This window comes from Microcaecilia unicolor, chromosome 8 (assembly GCF_901765095.1).
Source record: "Microcaecilia unicolor chromosome 8, aMicUni1.1, whole genome shotgun sequence".
In the NCBI taxonomy this organism is placed as follows: domain Eukaryota; kingdom Metazoa; phylum Chordata; class Amphibia; order Gymnophiona; family Siphonopidae; genus Microcaecilia; species Microcaecilia unicolor.
Window position 1 is genome coordinate 85,754,147 of NC_044038.1, and position 17,888 is coordinate 85,772,034.

General features: G+C 46.8%; 1 protein-coding gene across 2 annotated transcripts in view; it reads right to left on the bottom strand.

Moving 5' to 3' along the window:
* The window catches only part of USF2 (upstream transcription factor 2, c-fos interacting), a 344,237-nt gene that overhangs the window by 123,794 nt on the left and 202,555 nt on the right, over positions 1–17,888 (bottom strand). For both annotated transcript variants that reach the window (XM_030212692.1, XM_030212691.1), the window contains exon 5: positions 9,328–9,481. In XM_030212692.1, coding sequence (XP_030068552.1) covers positions 9,328–9,481 — 154 coding nt within the window. The remainder of the gene's footprint in view (positions 1–9,327; positions 9,482–17,888) is intronic.

The window sequence follows — 17,888 nt, forward strand, 5'->3', positions numbered from 1 at the left end:
AACTTACCCAAACACTGCTATTTGGTTGATCTACAATGCTACGAAATATGATCTTGTCACTCAGCATTTCAAAGAGGCTCACTAGTTGCCCATAACTCACAGTACAACATATAAACTTCTATTACTTGTCTTTGAACCACTTTCTCTCTCCTGTTCTCTAATTCCTTATAGCCCAGCTTGTGTTCTCAGATCATCTTCCCAAAACTTGCTTATCATTCCTACTTATCATTTCAGCACTCACAAACAAACAAGAAATTCCATTTTTTTGGTACAAGGTCCTCGCCTTTGGAATGCTTTATCCAATTTTCTACGTTCCCAATCCTCTCTTGATACTTTTAAAACTGACCTTAAATCATATATTTTTACTGATGCTTACAATACTTGATGCAGTCAAGTCTGTCAGTTCTGGATTTCTATGAAGCTTCAACCCTTCTCCTGTCTTTCCCCACCTGCTATCCTATTATATTATTGTAGTTCTGCCCCTCTTCCCCTTATTCTTTTCCCTGTTATGTCCTCTCTCTCTCTTCTTCTCACTTCTCTTTTTATTAGATTGTAAGCTGCCTTGACGGTATCTCAACGGCGGGATAAGCAATTCTGAATAAACTTGGAAATATCTGGATGTGAGTGTAAGCATCCTTTAAGTCCTGAGAGCATAGCCAATCATTTTCCTGAATCATGGGGAGAAGGGTGCACAGTGAAACCATCCTGAGCTGTTCTTTGACCAGGAATTTGTTCAGGGCCCTTAGGTCTAGGATGGAACGCATCCCCTTATCTTCTTTTGCACAAGGAAGTACCTGGAAATTCTTCCCCTGGTGGAATGGGCTCGAACACACAGGCCTTTAGAAGGGCTGAGAGTTCCTCCGCAAGTACCTGTTTGTGCCGACAGCCGAAGTAATTTGCTGTTGGTGGGCAATCTGGCGGGTCTCTTTCACCAATACAGGGCTATATAACTGAGATGGACTATTTGTAGGACCTGTCGGTTGAATGTTACAAGGGGTCACCTTTCTTGAAAAAATTTCAGTCTCCCCCCCCCCCCCCCGACTGGCAAGTCTTCCGGGACAGTCACTTTTACAGCGGCTGTGCTCTGCTGCAGCCAGTGAAAAGCTCATCCCCTACTTTAACTGGGGAGCTGTCTGGGTTTTAGGCGTTCCCTATTGACAAGAACGAGCACACTGGGGTTGAGCCTGCTGAAACTGGCGAGAAGTGGTGTACATACGCCTCTGTGATTAGTAAGTACTCCTCTTCGATTTGATGAAAAACATCCTAGATAAGGAGGTAGTTGCAGAAGGCGCTCGGGTGGGAGAGAGTATTTATGGCATCAGTGTGCTTCTTGATGAGGTCAGCTACCTCCTCCACCTTCTCTCCCAAAAGAATACCCCCCGACACATAGCATCCGCCAACTTCTGTTGGACCACCGGGCCCAAGTCAGACATGCAGCCATGACAGTCTGTGAATCGCTATACTCTGAGCAGAGATCCTAGACACTACATCAAAAGTGTTGAGGCGCCCCTGGCCAATAACTTACGACATGACTTCTGCTGCTTGACCAGCTAGCGAACAGATTCAGCCTGCTTCAGTAGGAGAGAGTCTGCCAAATCAGACATACTACACACCAAGCACAGAGAGTACAGGCTCGTGTAGAGCTGGTATGATTGGATACAGGAGATGAGCATAGAGGCTTCATACGTCTTCTGCCCAAAAGAATCTAGCGTTCTAGCTTCTCTGCCAGGGGGCGCCAAAGTACAGTCCCTAGAAGTCCTGGCCCTTTTGAGTGCAAATTCTACCACTAGGGAATGATGAGGCAACTGAGGCCAATCAAACCCAAGGGAAGACTGAATCTGGTACAGTGTCAATCTTCGTGGGAAGGACAGAGAAGACTCCCAGTTCTTCCATGAACATGAAGCAGGACCATTACAGCCTCTCTAAGAGGAGACTCATAATCCAGGACCTCAAACATCTAAGCCCTGGGCTTCTCCTCCACTTCCAATGGAATTGGAACTAAATTCACCATTTCCTTAATAAAAATATAGGAAGGAAAGCTCTGAGGTGGAGACTCTCCTTTCCTGTGGCGGGATCAGACAGGATGCCAAAATACTCCTCCTCTGAGAAGAACCATGGATTCTCCTCTGACTCCCTTGACCAGGAAAGGGATCTGGGTGTCGTCGTCGATAATACATTGAAACCTTCTGCTCAGTGTGCTGCTGCGGCTAGGAAAGCGAATAGAATGTTGGGTATTATTAGAAAAGGTATGGAAGACAGGTGTGAGGATGTTATAATGCCGTTATATCGCTCCATGGTGCGACCGCACCTTGAGTATTGTGTTCAGTTCTGGTCGCCGTATCTCAAGAAAGATAAAATGGAATTGGAAAAGGTGCAGCGAAGGGCAACGAAAATGATAGCGGGGATGGGACGACTTCCCTATGAAGAAAGACTAAGGAGGCTAGGGCTTTTCAGCTTGGAGAAGAGACGGCTGAGGGGAGACATGATAGAGGTATATAAAATAATGAGTGGAGTGGAACAGGTGGATGTGAAGCGTCTGTTCACGCTTTCCAAAAATACTAGGACTAGGGGGCATGTGATGAAACTACAGTGTAGTAAATTTAAAACAAATTGGAGAAAAATTTTCTTCACCCAACGCGTAATTAAACTCTGGAATTCGTTGCCGGAGAACGTGGTGAAGGCGGTTAGCTTGGAGAGTTTAAAAAGGGGTTAGATGGTTTCCTAAAGGACAAGTCCATAAACCGCTACTAAATGGACTTGGGAAAAATCCACAATTCCGGGAATTGTATAGAATGTATAGAATGTTTGTACGTTTGGGAAGCTTGCCAGGTGCCCTTGGCCTGGATTGGCCACTGTCGTGGACAGCATGCTGGGCTCGATGGACCCTTGGTCTTTCCCAGTGTGGCATTACTTATGTACTTATGAGCACTCATCACTGTCAGGCAGGAATTCCTCATGGGAGGGCTAAGACCGAACCCACTCAACGAAGAGGAACTATGTCCCCGAGAGGTCCTATGCTGATTGGTCCCTGTGGGCCTGCATAGTGGGTGGTGCTAAAGCAGGTGGAGACCTTACTTCATTCATGGTCACTCCGTGTCCAAGGGTCTCGCAGCCATATGGACAGACGCACTGAATGTCCCAAAAAACAACAAGGCAAACGATCTGCAAAACCCAATATGGAAAAAGAAGCCAGCAGATCAATATAACATCAGAAAGATTTTATTGAAGATACCGCATGTAAACAAATTGCCCGACACAGGCCATGTTTCGCCCACCAAGGGCTGCGTCAGGGGCTACAATAAACAAACAGATTGAATTATAATAAATAAAACATCAAATTTAAAATATAAAAACAACATACTTAAAATATAAAAACAACATACCACCATATTTTCTCATATATTCATGAACAAATAGATAATGTATAAGGTATAAAATGATAATAAAATGTTATACATACATGTATATAAAATCTAACCATGAATAAATGTGGTGTACATAGAAAGGACCACTTAATATAAATAAATAAATAAATCATCCCATCACAAAAAACGCATTATACGTATTTAAAAATTAGGTATGTGTCCACCACTCCATTTTTATTATTTAACTATTAAAAAAGGCCCATTTCTGGAGCCAATGAAACGGGCGCTAGCAAGGCTTTCCTCTGCCCCCCTCCTACCCAACCAACCAACCACCCAACCAACGCACCTTCGTCGTCACTGACGCCATTGCGCCGCCCTGCTCGCCGTCGATGTGTGACTGAATTGCTCTGCCCTCAACGTCATAACGTTTGACGCGAGGGCGGGGCCCAGAGACTGGGTGATTTTCGTGGGTTCAGCGCCACGAACTTACGAACCTTGGCTTCAGTGACGTCAGAGAATAGAATGTTGAGGGTGAGTTTTACATATATAGATATGTTACACAATATTTTTACATATTTATATATGTTCAAGGTCTAATGCTGTATATATGTTCTTATATAGATATTTATTATTTATCATATATATGTTGGGAATCGTATACATGTTTATATATATACAATTTTTAAATACATATAATGCGTTTTTTGTGATGGGATGATTGATTTATTTGTATTAAGTGGTCCTTTCTATGTACACCACATATTTATTCATGGTTAGATTTTACATACACGTATGTATAACATTTTATCATCATTTTATATCTTATACATTATCTATTTGTTCATGAATATATGAGAAACTATGGTGGCATGTTGTTTTTATATTTTAAGTATGTTGTTTTTATATTTTAAATTTGATGTTTTCTTTATTATAATTCAATCTGTTTGTTTATTGTAGCCCCTGATGCAGCCCTTCGTGGGTGAAACACGGCCTGTGTCGGGCAATTTGTTTACATGCGGTATCCTATATAATAAAACGCACCTCCAACATTCTGAAGCCGAGAAAGTGAAGCCTTCAAGCCTTGAAGCATTCCTGTAATGTTCCGGAACTACGTGTCGTCAATTGAGGAGATAGAGCCTTCACTTTCTCAAACACACATACTCACTCTCTGTCTCTCACATACACTCTCTCTGACACAAACACACACACGTCTGTCTGTCTCTCTCTCTCACTCATTCTCTCTCACATACACACTCCGAGGAAAGGGGGGCATGGAACACGCTGGGGAGGAGAGGGAGGGGGGCATGGAACTCGGAGGGAAGGGGGGGCAAGAACTCAGAGGGGAGGAGAGAGCGGGAGGGAGGGGAGGAGAGGGAGGGGGGCCTGCACCTCGGACGGAAGGGGGGCCTGGAACTCGGAGGGGAGGAGAGGGAGGGAGGGAGGGAAGGAAGGAGGGGGTCATGGAACTCGGAGCCCCACACACACACACACTCACTCTCTGTCTCTCACATACACTCTCTCTCACACACACACATACACTCTCTCACACACTCTCTCTTTCTCTGACACAAACACACACACTCCATCTCTCACACACACTGTCTTTCTCACACACTCTCTCTCAAACATACACACTCTGAGGAAATCCTTGCTAGCGCCCGTTTCATTTTGTGTCAGAAACGGGCCTGTTTTACTAGTTTTCAATAAAATCTTTCTGATGTTCAATGCAACACTTGATGCCAACGTAGACACCAACGTCAAGGTTTCAGACCTGGCTCCAAAAAGTTTCTCTCTTTGAGCCTCTCTGGCTGTGTTCTTTTCTTCATATGAAGACACAAAAGACAGTTAGAAGGGGTATGCACTGGAGACACCAAGAATGAGTGTCTTTGCCAGACATGATCTTATTGCACCAGGTACAGCGCTTAAAGCTACTGAGAACCTTTGATGACATGGAAGGAAAAACAGCTGTGGCTAAATCAAAAAAGACTCGATGGTGCCTAAAAAGGGACAAAGCACCAGAGAAAAATGAAGGGAAGAACCTGACTGAAGCTCAGGCCTAAATGTGGCCTACTGAGCGTAGTAAAAAAAAAGAAAACCTAAAAAAGAGGAAAATAAACTAAAAATGTAAGGAAGAAGACATCGAACGAGGTAAAAATAAAACAAAGTAAAAGAGAAACCGGGAAAGCACAAAAAGCTGCTCTCGTAGAAAACCGAACCGGCAGCTGTGATGAGAGAAAACAAACACTTCTCACCATGAAAAAAAAAAAAAAACAGAACTGGTGGTCTTGCGCTCTCGCAGTGGGCAGGAAAGCACTCTCTCATGTGCGATGAAGTACATCTCTCATGTGCGAAGAGATCTGTAAAGCTTGTCACAAGCTCTGGACCGGTAATGCGTATCACATTATCCACAAGTGAGTATCATAGGCCTGCTTGTCCTCAGAAAAAATGTGCTTTACTCTTTAGGTTTTTGCCAGATACTTGTGACATGGATTGGACCTGTTGGAAAAAAAGATTCTTGGCTTGATGGATCTTCAGTCTGTCTCAGTATGGTGAGGATTATGTACTGTTTTGACCCCCCAAGATAACCCACTGATCCTCTGATCTCTCCTTCTGCCCTTGAGGTAACCATCCCCCCAATCCTCCACCTCAAAAGACTCCTCCCCCAACATTAGTGGAATCACCCCCTTCATATCTTGAAGAAGAGACAGAAGAGATGTCCACTCGTTCCTGCCTCTGTGATGCCATTTTCCAAAATGGTGACACCTGAGCCTGAGCCTCCTGGGATGCACCATATAAGGTAAGTCTGCCAAATAAGGGATTTTTTTCTCTTCTCTAGTAGTCTCTTGGCTACCAAATAAGGGAAGAATTCCCTTACTTGGCATAATGATCCCATGTGGGGTGTCCCAGGATGCGTGTTGGAAGATGGAGGGATGGAGGCAGGAGTGAGTGAGGGAGCATTGCTCCTGCCTCTTCCTTCAAGATACACAATAAGGTTTGGGGTGGGGGGGGGGGGGGGGGGGGGGGGGGGGTTGTCCACTAGACTACCAGAAATATTGGTTTGGGATGTCAGGGAGGATGAAGTCCACTAGACTACAAAGGATTTTTTGGTGTGTGTGTGTGGGGAGGGGGGGGGGGGGTATTTTTTGGGCATGAGGGTTTTTTAAAGTCTCCCTTTTGTCACCGTGTGACTCATTTTTGCAATGAGTTGCAGATTATTGCAGAGGTGTATACTGTTTTTTTTCTGACAGTACTTTGCATGCTCATTACCTACTGCATCAAGGTGCTAAACGTTTGTGTTACGTTTGTGTTAGATGCTGTGCCCCACTAACCATGGAGCCATAAGTACAGTGTATACATACTTAGCATTACAAAATCTTACTTTCTGCAGATGACGGCATTTTGTTCTTGGTAGAAGATCCAGTTAGAACCTTGCCTTATTAATAACCCTCTCTCTTTTTTGTTATGGAAAATTATCAGGTTTTTAAAACTGACATGTCAAAATCTGAAATTCTGAATATAAATTAGGACTGACAATTAGTGGGCAACACAGTGCATCCAACATTTAGGGGTCAATATCACAGTGAATTTATACAAGGTGAATTATCTGCCCTTGCTCAAAAGGTTATAGAAAGATTTGGAACGCTGGGAGGGTTTGATATCTTAGTGGGGCAGGATCAATGTGCTGATTATTCTACCTAAACTGCTGTATCATTTTACGGCATTGCCCATTCCACTCTCCAACATGAACCACCAAGAATCAGAAGAGAGATATCAAGTCTCCATCAGGCTCAGGGTTAGGGGGAGGGGGAAGAGATGGATATGCCCAACTTTCAGAAATATTATAAAGCTGCTCAGATTTGCTATCTGGCCTCCTGTGTGCAGGGGGACAACAAAACCTGAGCGAGATTAGAACAAGACTGTAGTGAACACTCCATTGTGGTAATCCTGGGGTTATCGCTTCAGGAACTGATGTCACAGTGGGAGATAATCCTTATAATTCAGAGCACTCATGTCTGGAGACAGACTTGCTCACTATTATTACAGGGGAGGCTCTTCCTTGGGTCCTCATCGATTCGTTACACAGAGGAATTCCTTGGGCAGAATGGATTTGGTGTTCTGCAGATGGGAGGCCACGGGGTTGGGGATCCTGGGTCAACTCACAGATGAGGGTTGCGTTGTGGACTGTGGAACTGGTGGAAGAATATTAGGAAACAATGACAGAGGTGGCATTTTGGGGAGGAGCTAATCGGAGAGGTTATTCTAGAATACCTTGCTTACTCAAGGAGCCCCCCCCCCAATCAAGTAAGTTGTAGAATGAGGAACAGGACCATAGGGAAGAGCTATGATCAAAAAACATAGCTGTTGCTAGCTCTATGGTTAGAGAATGGTTACAAAGTTTTATATATGTGGTATTATATGACAGAATGTCTGTGTCGTATGCATGGCTCGGGAAGTGGAAAATGTTGGCAGGAATGTAGGGAGCAAGAGACCTTTCTGCATATCTGATGTCACTGCCCTTAAGCACAAATATTTTGGGATCACGTAATTATTCTAGCCTCAGACATTCTGGGGACCAGGACCCCTGAAAACGTACACTACTGTCTCCTCAATGTGGGTCTGCTGGGACTGCATGCCAGAGAGCGTCGCCTACAGGCCCACATAGTCACAGTGGATTGAATGATATTGGTTGCTGCCTGGAAACAGTTTTCAACGCCCTCCAGAGCAGGGGCGTAGCCACGGGTGGGCCTGGATGGGCCTAGGCTCACCCAGTTTGGGTTCAGGCCCACCCAGCAGCGGAGCGGAGGGAGCAGGGAGCGCTGATCCTGCATCTGCCTCCTTCTCTCTGGCGGCAGCGCTTCTCAGACACTGCCTACCGCCGCCACGATCTACCTCCTCCCTCTGTCTCAACAGCAGCGGTAGCGTCGCGATTCAAACACGCTGCCTCCTGCCTCTAACCAGGAAGCGTCTCCTCTGCAGAGGTGGACCAGGGAGAGAGCCTGTTGTTAAACATTTACCAGCACACCACTGTCTAGTGCCCACCCATCCAACCTGTTGGCCCACCCAAAAATTGACTTCTGGCTACGCCACTGCTCCAGAGCTCATGTGATAGTCAAATTACAATATATCTACGTATCTTTGATTATAAACTGATTGCTCTTAGGTGTAAACAGATAGGCCCATTTCAGGCCTGGAGTCAGGTGACACTGGGACTACATAACTGATAGATTTGATGTTGGTTTGCTGTATAGCAGTGTTTCCCAACTCAGTCCTGGAGTACCCCCTTACCGGTCAGGTTTTCAGCATATCCACAAAAAATATGCATGGAAGATCTGCATACAATGGAGGCAGTGTATGCAAATCAATCTCATGCATATTCGTTGTGGAAATCCTTAAAATATGACTGCCAAGGGGGTACCCCAGGACCAACTTGGGAAACACTGCTCTATAGAGTTCTGCCCAGAGCCTATGTAGATTTGTCATACTTCTCTTTTTGTATGTGTCTTGGAAGTTCTTTGGGGTTTATTGGGGGTGGGTGGGAGGGATGTCTTAATTTGGGTACACTAGGGGAAGTGACTTTAGCCATGTACTGAAGAACAACAGTATGCAATTTGCTTATTATATAATATTAAAATTAAAAATAAAGTTTAAACAAAAAACGTTGTGCCCTCAGCCATCACAGAATGGCTACCTGTATTCATCTGCCTCAGAGGCAGGATGATGGGCTTGATGAATATATCTTATGTTCTTAAGTATGATGGCTCTTTGATGAGGTAGATGGAAGTGCATGATACCATGTAGAAAGAGAATCAAATATCCCTGCTTCTCTGGTACTTGATAACTGTTAGATGCATGCACATTTAGAGATCTGAGGAGATGCTTGGAAGCTGTCAGAGATAAATTCACTGGATACAAGTAAAAAATACATTCTATTTTTTTGCTCTCACATGTAAAAAAACAATACCTCCTGCCTGTGCCAGAGACGGATCTGTTGTCTGTACCGACACTGCCGTCGCATCTCCGACAGTGGAAGCAGGAAAATATGCAAACCTTGCTTCTCCACTAACAGCATCGGCCGATGGGCTACCGCCATTGCTGAAAGGATTCTGGATCACTGCCTGAAAGGAGGCAAGGTAAGCATTATGTCCTTTTCTCTATACAGATACAAAGGCCCTCAAGACACGTACTCACTGAGACATGCATTACCATTGATTTTCAAGATGTTATTTTAGATATCCTTAAAAAAAATATTTACAGTGACAAACAATGAAAACTTATCCTTTTGGCCTACGCATACCACTTTACCTGACTGACAATTTAACTTGTTTTCTTATCACTTTGGAGACACTTGAGGTTCTATTTACTGAGTAATGAATTCTAATACACTTCCAAGTTTAGAGTAACAGGCTCTCACAGCCCAACTTCAGCAATGCTTAGAGCAGGAAGAGCAAAGTTACTTACCTGTAAGCAGGTATTCTCTGAGGCCAGCAGGCCACTTATTCTCACATGTGGGTGATATTATCCACAGAGCCCGGTGCGGAAACGTTGTCCAGTGTACTGTTTCTTTAAAAGCTCAAGGCAGTACTCTTACAGCACATGCATGGGTGCATTCCTGCTCGACTTGCTAGCACGGGACCAATTAGTACACCTCCAAGGGGAGGTGGAAGGGTATTCATTTATTTATTTTATTTATTCTTCTATCCCACAATTATCCAAAAACAAGTTTCGGTTCAATGTGGCTTACATTTAACAGTCAAGAGAGATTACATTGCTGTTATACAATTATGAGCAGTATGAAAGTAATTAGCAGTATGATTAGCCAAGAAATTTCTTGAACAGATTAGTTCTTTTCTGAACTGGAGATAGTTAGTGATGCTTCTTATGACCTTGGAAATCGAGTTCCACCATTTGGAGCCCAGATAGCTAAATCCAGCTGTATAAATGGAATTGTAGGTTATGTTTCTGCATTTGGGTAGATGGAGCAGTAGGTACACTCTGGTTCCTAGACACGCATTTCTTGGTGATAGTTCAATCAAATATAATATGCAGTCAAGGAGACATACCAAATAGAATTTTGAAAATTAACATGCAATTTTAAGGAATAGTCTGGCCTTTATTGGGAGCCAGTGTAACGTGACTAGCAGTGGGGTTACTCTGTCGTATTTCGATTTTTTGAATAATAGTCTTGCTGCCGTGTTTTGAACAGTCTGCAGTGATTTCAGCATACTTTCTTTACGTCCTACGTATGCTGTGTTGCACTAGTCTAGTTGGGGTAATATTAAAGATTGTACTGTTAGATGGAATGTTTGTCATGGAAAATAGTCTCTGATCCTTCTCAACTTCCATAGAGTTTTGAAAGAATGAGAGAATAAGAGGCCTGCTGTCCTCGGAGAATACCTGCTACCGGTCAGTAAATTTGCTTTCTCCGAGGACAAGCAGGCCTACTAATTCTCAAATGAGGGAATCCTTAGATACTAGGCTCACCAAAATCAATATCAGGATAATAGAAACTTGCAATAGCAAGTTTAAAGAAATAATTAACCTAAAAAGCGAATGCTACATACCTGTAGAAGTTATTCTCCGAGGACAGCAGGCTGATTGTTCTCACTGATGGGTGACGTCCACGGCAGCCCCTCCAATCGGAAACTTCACTAGCAAAGGCCTTTGCTAGTCCTCGCGCGCCCATGCGCGGCCGTCTTCCCGCCCGAACGGCTCGTGTTCGTCAGTCCCGTATGTAGCAAGACAAACAAGGGAAGACACAACTCCAAAGGGGAGGCGGGCGGGTTTGTGAGAACAATCAGCCTGCTGTCCTCGGAGAATACCTTCTACAGGTATGTAGCATTCGCTTTCTCCGAGGACAAGCAGGCTGCTTGTTCTCACTGATGGGGTATCCCTAGCCCCCAGGCTCACTCAAAACAACAAACATGGTCAATTGGGCCTCGCAACGGCGAGGACATAACTGAGATTGACCTAACAATTTATCCAACTAACTGAGAGTGTAGCCTGGAACAGAATAAACATGGGCCTAAGGGGGTGGAGTTGGATTCTAAACCCCAAACAGATTCTGAAGTACTGACTGCCCGAACCGACTGTCGTGTCGGGTATCCTGCTGCAGGCAGTAATGAGATGTGAATGGGTGGACAGATGACCACGTCGCAGCTTTGCAGATCTCTTCAATAGTGGCTGACTTCAAGTGGGCTACCGACGCTGCCATGGCTCTAACATTATGAGCCGTGACATGACCCTCAAGAGCCAGCCCAGCCTGGGCGTAAGTGAAGGAAATGCAATCTGCTAGCCAATTGGATATGGTGCGTTTCCCCACAGCCACTCCCCTCCTGTTGGGATCAAAAGAAACAAACAATTGGGTGGACTGTCTGTTGGGCTGTGTCCGCTCCAGATAGAAGGCCAATGCTCTCTTGCAGTCCAATGTGTGCAGCTGACGTTCAGCAGGGCAGGAATGAGGACGGGGAAAGAATGTTGGCAAGACAATTGACTGGTTCAGATGGAACTCCGACACAACCTCTGGCAAGAACTTAGGGTGAGTGCGGAGGACTACTCTGTTATGATGAAATTTGGTGAAAGGGGCCTGAGCTACCAGGGCCTGAAGCTCACTGACTCTACGAGCTGAAGTAACTGCCACCAAGAAAATGACCTTCCAGGTCAAGTACTTCAGATGGCATGAGCTCAGTGGCTCAAAAGGACGTTTCATCAGCTGGGTGAGAACGACATTGAGATCCCATGACACTGTAGGAGGCTTGACGGGGGGCTTTGACAAAAGCAAACCTCTCATGAAGCGAACAACTAAAGGCTGTCCTGAGATCGGCTTACCTTCTACACGGTAATGGTATGCACTGATTGCACTAAGGTGAACCTTACAGAGTTGGTCTTGAGACCAGACTCAGACAAGTACAGAAGGTATTCAAGCAGGGTCTGTGTAGGACAAGAGCGAGGATCTAGGGCCTTGCTGTCACACCAGACGGCAAACCTCCTCCACAGAAAGAAGTAACTCCTCTTAGTGGAATCTTTCCTGGAAGCAAGCAAGATGCGGGAGACACCCTCTGACAGACCCAAAGAGGCAAAGTCTACGCTCTCAACATCCAGGCCGTGAGAGCCAGGGACCGGAGGTTGGGATGCAGAAGCGCCCCTTCGTCCTATGTGATGAGGATCGGAAAACACTCCAATCTCCACGGTTCTTCGGAGGATAACTACAGAAGAAGAGGGAACCAGATCTGACGCGGCCAACAGGGAGCAATCAGAATCATGGTGCCTCGGTCTTGCTTGAGTTTCAACAAAGTCTTCCCCACCAGAGGTATGGGAGGATAAGCATACAGGAGACCCTCCCCCCAGTCCAGGAGGAAGGCATCCGGTGCCAGTCTGCCGTTGGCCTGAAGTCTGGAACAGAACTGAGGGACCTTGTGGTTGGCTCGAGATGCAAAGAGATCTATCAAGGGGGTGCCCCACACCTGAAAGATCTGTCGCACTACTCGGGAGTTGAGCGACCACTCGTGAGGTTGCATAATCCTGCTCAACCTGTCGGCCAGACCGTTGTTTACGCCTGCCAGATAAGTGGCTTGGAGCACCATGCCGTGATGGCGAGCCCAGAGCCACATGCTGACGGCTTCCTGACACAGGGGGCGAGATCCGGTGCCCCCCTGCTTGTTGATGTAATACATGGCAACCTGGTTGTCCGTCTGAATTTGGATAATTTGGTAGGACAGCCGATCTCTGAAAGCCTTCAGAGCGTTCCAGACCGCTCGTAACTCCAGGAGATTGATCAGCAGATCGCATTCCTGGAGGGACCAGCTTCCCTGGGTGTGAAGCCCATCGACATGAGCTACCCACCCCAGTAGAGACGCATCCGTAGTCAGCACTTTTTGTGGCTGAGGAATTTGGAAAGGACGTCCCAGAGTCAAATTGGACCAAATCGTCCACCAATACAGGGATTTGAGAAAACTCGTGGACAGGTGGATCACGTCTTCTAGATTCCCAGCAGCCTGAAACCACTGGGAAGCTAGGGTCCACTGAGCAGATCTCATGTGAAGGCGGGCCATGGGAGTCACATGAACTGTGGAGGCCATGTGGCCCAGCAATCTCAACATCTGCCGAGCTGTGATCTGCTGGGACGCTCGCACCCGCGAGACGAGGGACAACAAGTTGTTGGCTCTCGTCTCTGGGAGATAGGCACGAGCTGTCCGAGAATCCAGCAGAGCTCCTATGAATTCGAGTCTCTGTACTGGGAGAAGATGGGACTTTGGATAATTTATCACAAACCCCAGTAGCTCCAGGAGGCGAATAGTCATCTGCATGGACTGTAGAGCTCCTGCCTCGGATGTGTTCTTCACCAGCCAATCGTCGAGATATGGGAACACGTGTACCCCCCAGCCTGCGAAGTGCCGCTGCTACTACAGCCAAGCACTTCGTGAACACTCTGGGCGCAGAGGCGAGCCCAAAGGGTAGCACACAGTACTGGAAGTGACGTGTGCCCAGCTGAAATCGCAGATACTGTCTGTGAGCTGGCAGTATCGGGATGTGCATGTAGGCGTCCTTCAAGTCCAGAGAGCATAGCCAATCGTTTTCCTGAATCATGGGGAGAAGGGTGCCCAGGGAAAGCATCCTGAACTTTTCCTTGACCAGATATTTGTTCAGGGCCCTTAGGTCTAGGATGGGACGCATCCCCCCTGTTTTCTTTTCCACAAGGAAGTACCTGGACGAATCCCAGCCCTTCTTGCCCGGATGGCACGGGCTCGACCGCATTGGCGCTGAGAAGGGCGGAGAGTTCCTCTGCAAGTACCTGCTTGTGCTGGAAGCTGTAAGACTGAGCTCCCGGTGGACAATTTGGAGGTTTGGAGGCCAAATTGAGGGTGTATCCTTGCCGGACTATTTGAAGAACCCACTGATCGGAGGTTATGAGAGGCCACCTTTGGTGAAAAAGTTTCAACCTCCCTCCGACCGGCAGATCGCCCGGCACTGACACTTGGATGTCGGCTATGCTCTGCTGGAGCCAGTCAAAAGTTCGTCCCTTGCTTTTGCTGGAGAGCCGAGGGGCCTTGCTGAGCCGCACGCTGCTGACGAGAGCGAGCGCGCTGGGGCTTAGCCTGGGCCGCAGGCTGTCGGGAAGGAGGATTGTACCTACGCTTACCAGAAGAGTAGGGAACAGTCTTCCTTCCCCCATAAAAACGTCTACCTGTAGAGGTAGAAGCTGAAGGCTGCCGGCGGGAGAACTTGTCGAAAGCGGTATCCCGCTGGTGGAGCTGTTCTACCACCTGTTCGACCTTCTCTCTAAAAATATTGTCCGCACGGCAAGGCGAGTCCGCAATCTGCTGCTGGATCCTATTCTCCAGGTCGGAGGCACGCAGCCATGAGAGTCTGCGCATCACCACACCTTGAGCAGCGGCCCTGGACGCAACATCAAAGGTGTCATACACCCCTCTGGCCAGGAATTTTCTGCACGCCTTCAGCTGCCTGACCACCTCCTGAAATGGCTTGGCCTGCTCTGGGGGGAGCTTGTCCACCAAGCCCGCCAACTGCCGCACATTATTCCGCATGTGTATGCTCGTGTAGAGCTGGTAAGACTGGATTTTGGCCACGAGCATAGAAGAATGGTAGGCCTTCCTCCCAAAGGAGTCTAAGGTTCTAGAGTCCTTGCCCGGGGGCGCCGAAGCATGCTCCCTAGAACTCTTAGCCTTCTTTTTTTTTTTAATTTGCATGAAGTCTTTATTGTCAAATTAAAGAATCAGTACAGAATGCAACAGGAAAGCATTATACACAAGTACATAATTCAAAGCACTACAAGAAACGCCAAGAAATAGTATTCCAAACTGCAAAGAACAGCACAATAGAACTTCATTATTTTATAAACTTTCAGATTTTCCCCCAGAATCCCCCAACTCCCTCCTCCCACCTTCCCCCCAGCCTATTCAGACCACCCAACCACCTTGTTACCAGTCTCTGTCCTCAGTTGTACTAAACATGTTTTAGGAAAGGCTCCCAGATCGCATGCCACATGCAGGTTTGGTTACGCCGCTACGCTAGAAGCCTCTCCATCTCACAAACATACCTTAATTTAGAAAGCCATCTCGCTATTGGAGGAGTCTTAGACACTTTCCAACAGGAAGCGATTACAATCCTAGCTGCACTTGTTGCATACCTCGTCAATATCTGCTGGTCATGTGAAAGGCTTGCCTCCTTAACCGAGAACAAGAAAAAGGCAGGGTTCCAAGGAATAGGGCATCCCATCCACTTCTGTAATCGATTCTGAATGGATTTCCAGAATGCCCGTATCCTTGCACACGCCCACCACATATGCCCCATAGTGCCCTTAACCCCACAACCCCTCCAGCACTCACCAGACGAGGTAGGGTATATGCGCCGGAGACGCTCCGGCGTCAAATACCACCGGAACAGCACCTTGATAGCATTTTCCTTGAAGGGTACATGAGTGGACACTCCCACCACTGCCCGTTCTATCCTCTCCCACTCAGCCTCCGAGATCTCCATGCCCAGCTCCCTCCGCCAGCCTCCTCTGTGAAGTGTGTATCGTGGCGCCTGCAGTCTAATACAACTGTATAAGCGAGATATTAAACCACTCGTCGTTGCATGCCCTTCACATATTGTTTCCATAGGCAACTTTTCCCTGGCCACCACCTCCCTGATTGCCCGTGTGGTGAGGAAATGGGTTACTTGTCGATATGCAAATTCGTCCCTTCCCACTACCGGGAATCGGGCCACAGCTTCATCGAAGGACAACAATGAATTGCCCTCAAACAACTGTCCCCAGGTTTTCAAACCCTCTCCATACCATCTGGTGAACACTCCTGTTTCAGTCCCAGGGTAGAACATTGGGTTAAATGCTATCGGGGATAGACGCGATAGCATACATTTTTTCCGGGGAAAGAGACTATCCCAGTATGAGAGCGTTACCTGAATGGCCGGACATGCCCCCTCCCCAATTGATCTAAACGGGCTAGGTAGCCACATTATTGTCCCAAGTGGTCTCGGGCCTGCAGACTGCTGCTCTATGTGTACCCATTGTTTATCGGGATACTCCTGGAACCATTCAATGGCTGCGCGTGCTTGGGCTGCTCGGTAGTACCAGACCAGATTAGGTACCCCCAACCCTCCCCATCTTTTATCCTGGTATAAAAGAGATCGCGATAGACGTGGCCTCTTCCCTGCCCAAATAAAACGTACAATACGATCTTGCAAGGTTGCAAGGAACTTTCTAGGTAACACTATCGGGAGGACTTGGAATAGGTATAGTAAGCGTGGCAACACATTCATCTTAACAGTAGCTATTCTGCCAAACCATGATAACTCCAAGTCCCCCCATCGGGTCCAAGTCAGCCGAAAGAACTCTAGCCAACCCTTTGTAGTTTGCTGTGAAAAGGTCAGATAGATTAGCTGTTAAATTCAGTCCCAAGTAACGGATTCCTTTCGGGGCCCATCGAAAAGCGTAGGACGATTGTAGGGATTCCACCAACCCTTCAGGTAGTGTTACATTCAGTGCCTCTGATTTCGTCATATTTACCTTAAAGCCAGAGACCTCCGAATATTCACTAATAGCTCTCATAAGATTCGGGAAGACAACCTGAGGCCGTGTGACAAAAAGCAGCACGTCGTCTGCGAACAAGGCCATTTTATGTTCTCTCCCTGCCACATTGACCCCAGGAATACCCCGATTTATTCTGACTCTTGAAGCAAAAGGCTCCATGACCATGGCGAACAGCATTGGTGATAAGGGGCAGCCTTGTCGCGTGCCTCTGTGGAGCGTGATCATATCAGAATTGCCCCCGTTTACCCTCACACATGCTTTAGGGGATTCATAAAAAGCTTGGATCCAGCCTCTAAACCTCGGCCCGATCCCAAATGTTTCCATTACCTTATACATAAACGGCCAATGTACTCTGTCAAAGGCCTTCTCAGCATCTAAGCTGAGAAGGCTCAAAGGCCTCTGGTTTCGCTTGGCCAAGTACATTATATCTATCACACGCCGTATGTTGTCCATTGCCTTCCTGTACGCGACAAACCCCACCTGGTCTGGGTGTATTATTGCCGGTAGTAAGGGCGCTAATCGATTGGCCAACACTTTGGCTAAAATTTTTACATCGGCATTTAATACTGAAATTGGGCGATGGGAGCCACATTCTGTGGGATCCTTATCTGGCTTTGGCAATACAGCTATCCATGCCTCCATCATAGACGGTGGCAATGGTTCGCCCCCTGCCAATCTGATTAAACAGGTCTGCCAGAAGAGGAGCCAATTCCAGAGCAAATTTCTTGTAAAATTCATTAGGAAGACCATCCAGCCCTGGAGATTTACAGGAAGGCAGGCCTTGAATAGCTTTTTGAATCTCGATTGGGGTCACTGGTTCTTCCAGCATGGCGCATTGCTGACTTGTCAGTGAGGGTAGCTCACTTCCCTCCAAGTACTCATTAATAGCCTCTTCAGAAGGGTTAATGTCTTGCGCGTACAAAGCTTGGTAGAACTCCCCAAAACGCCTGCGTATGCTTTCTGAAGTGGATAGC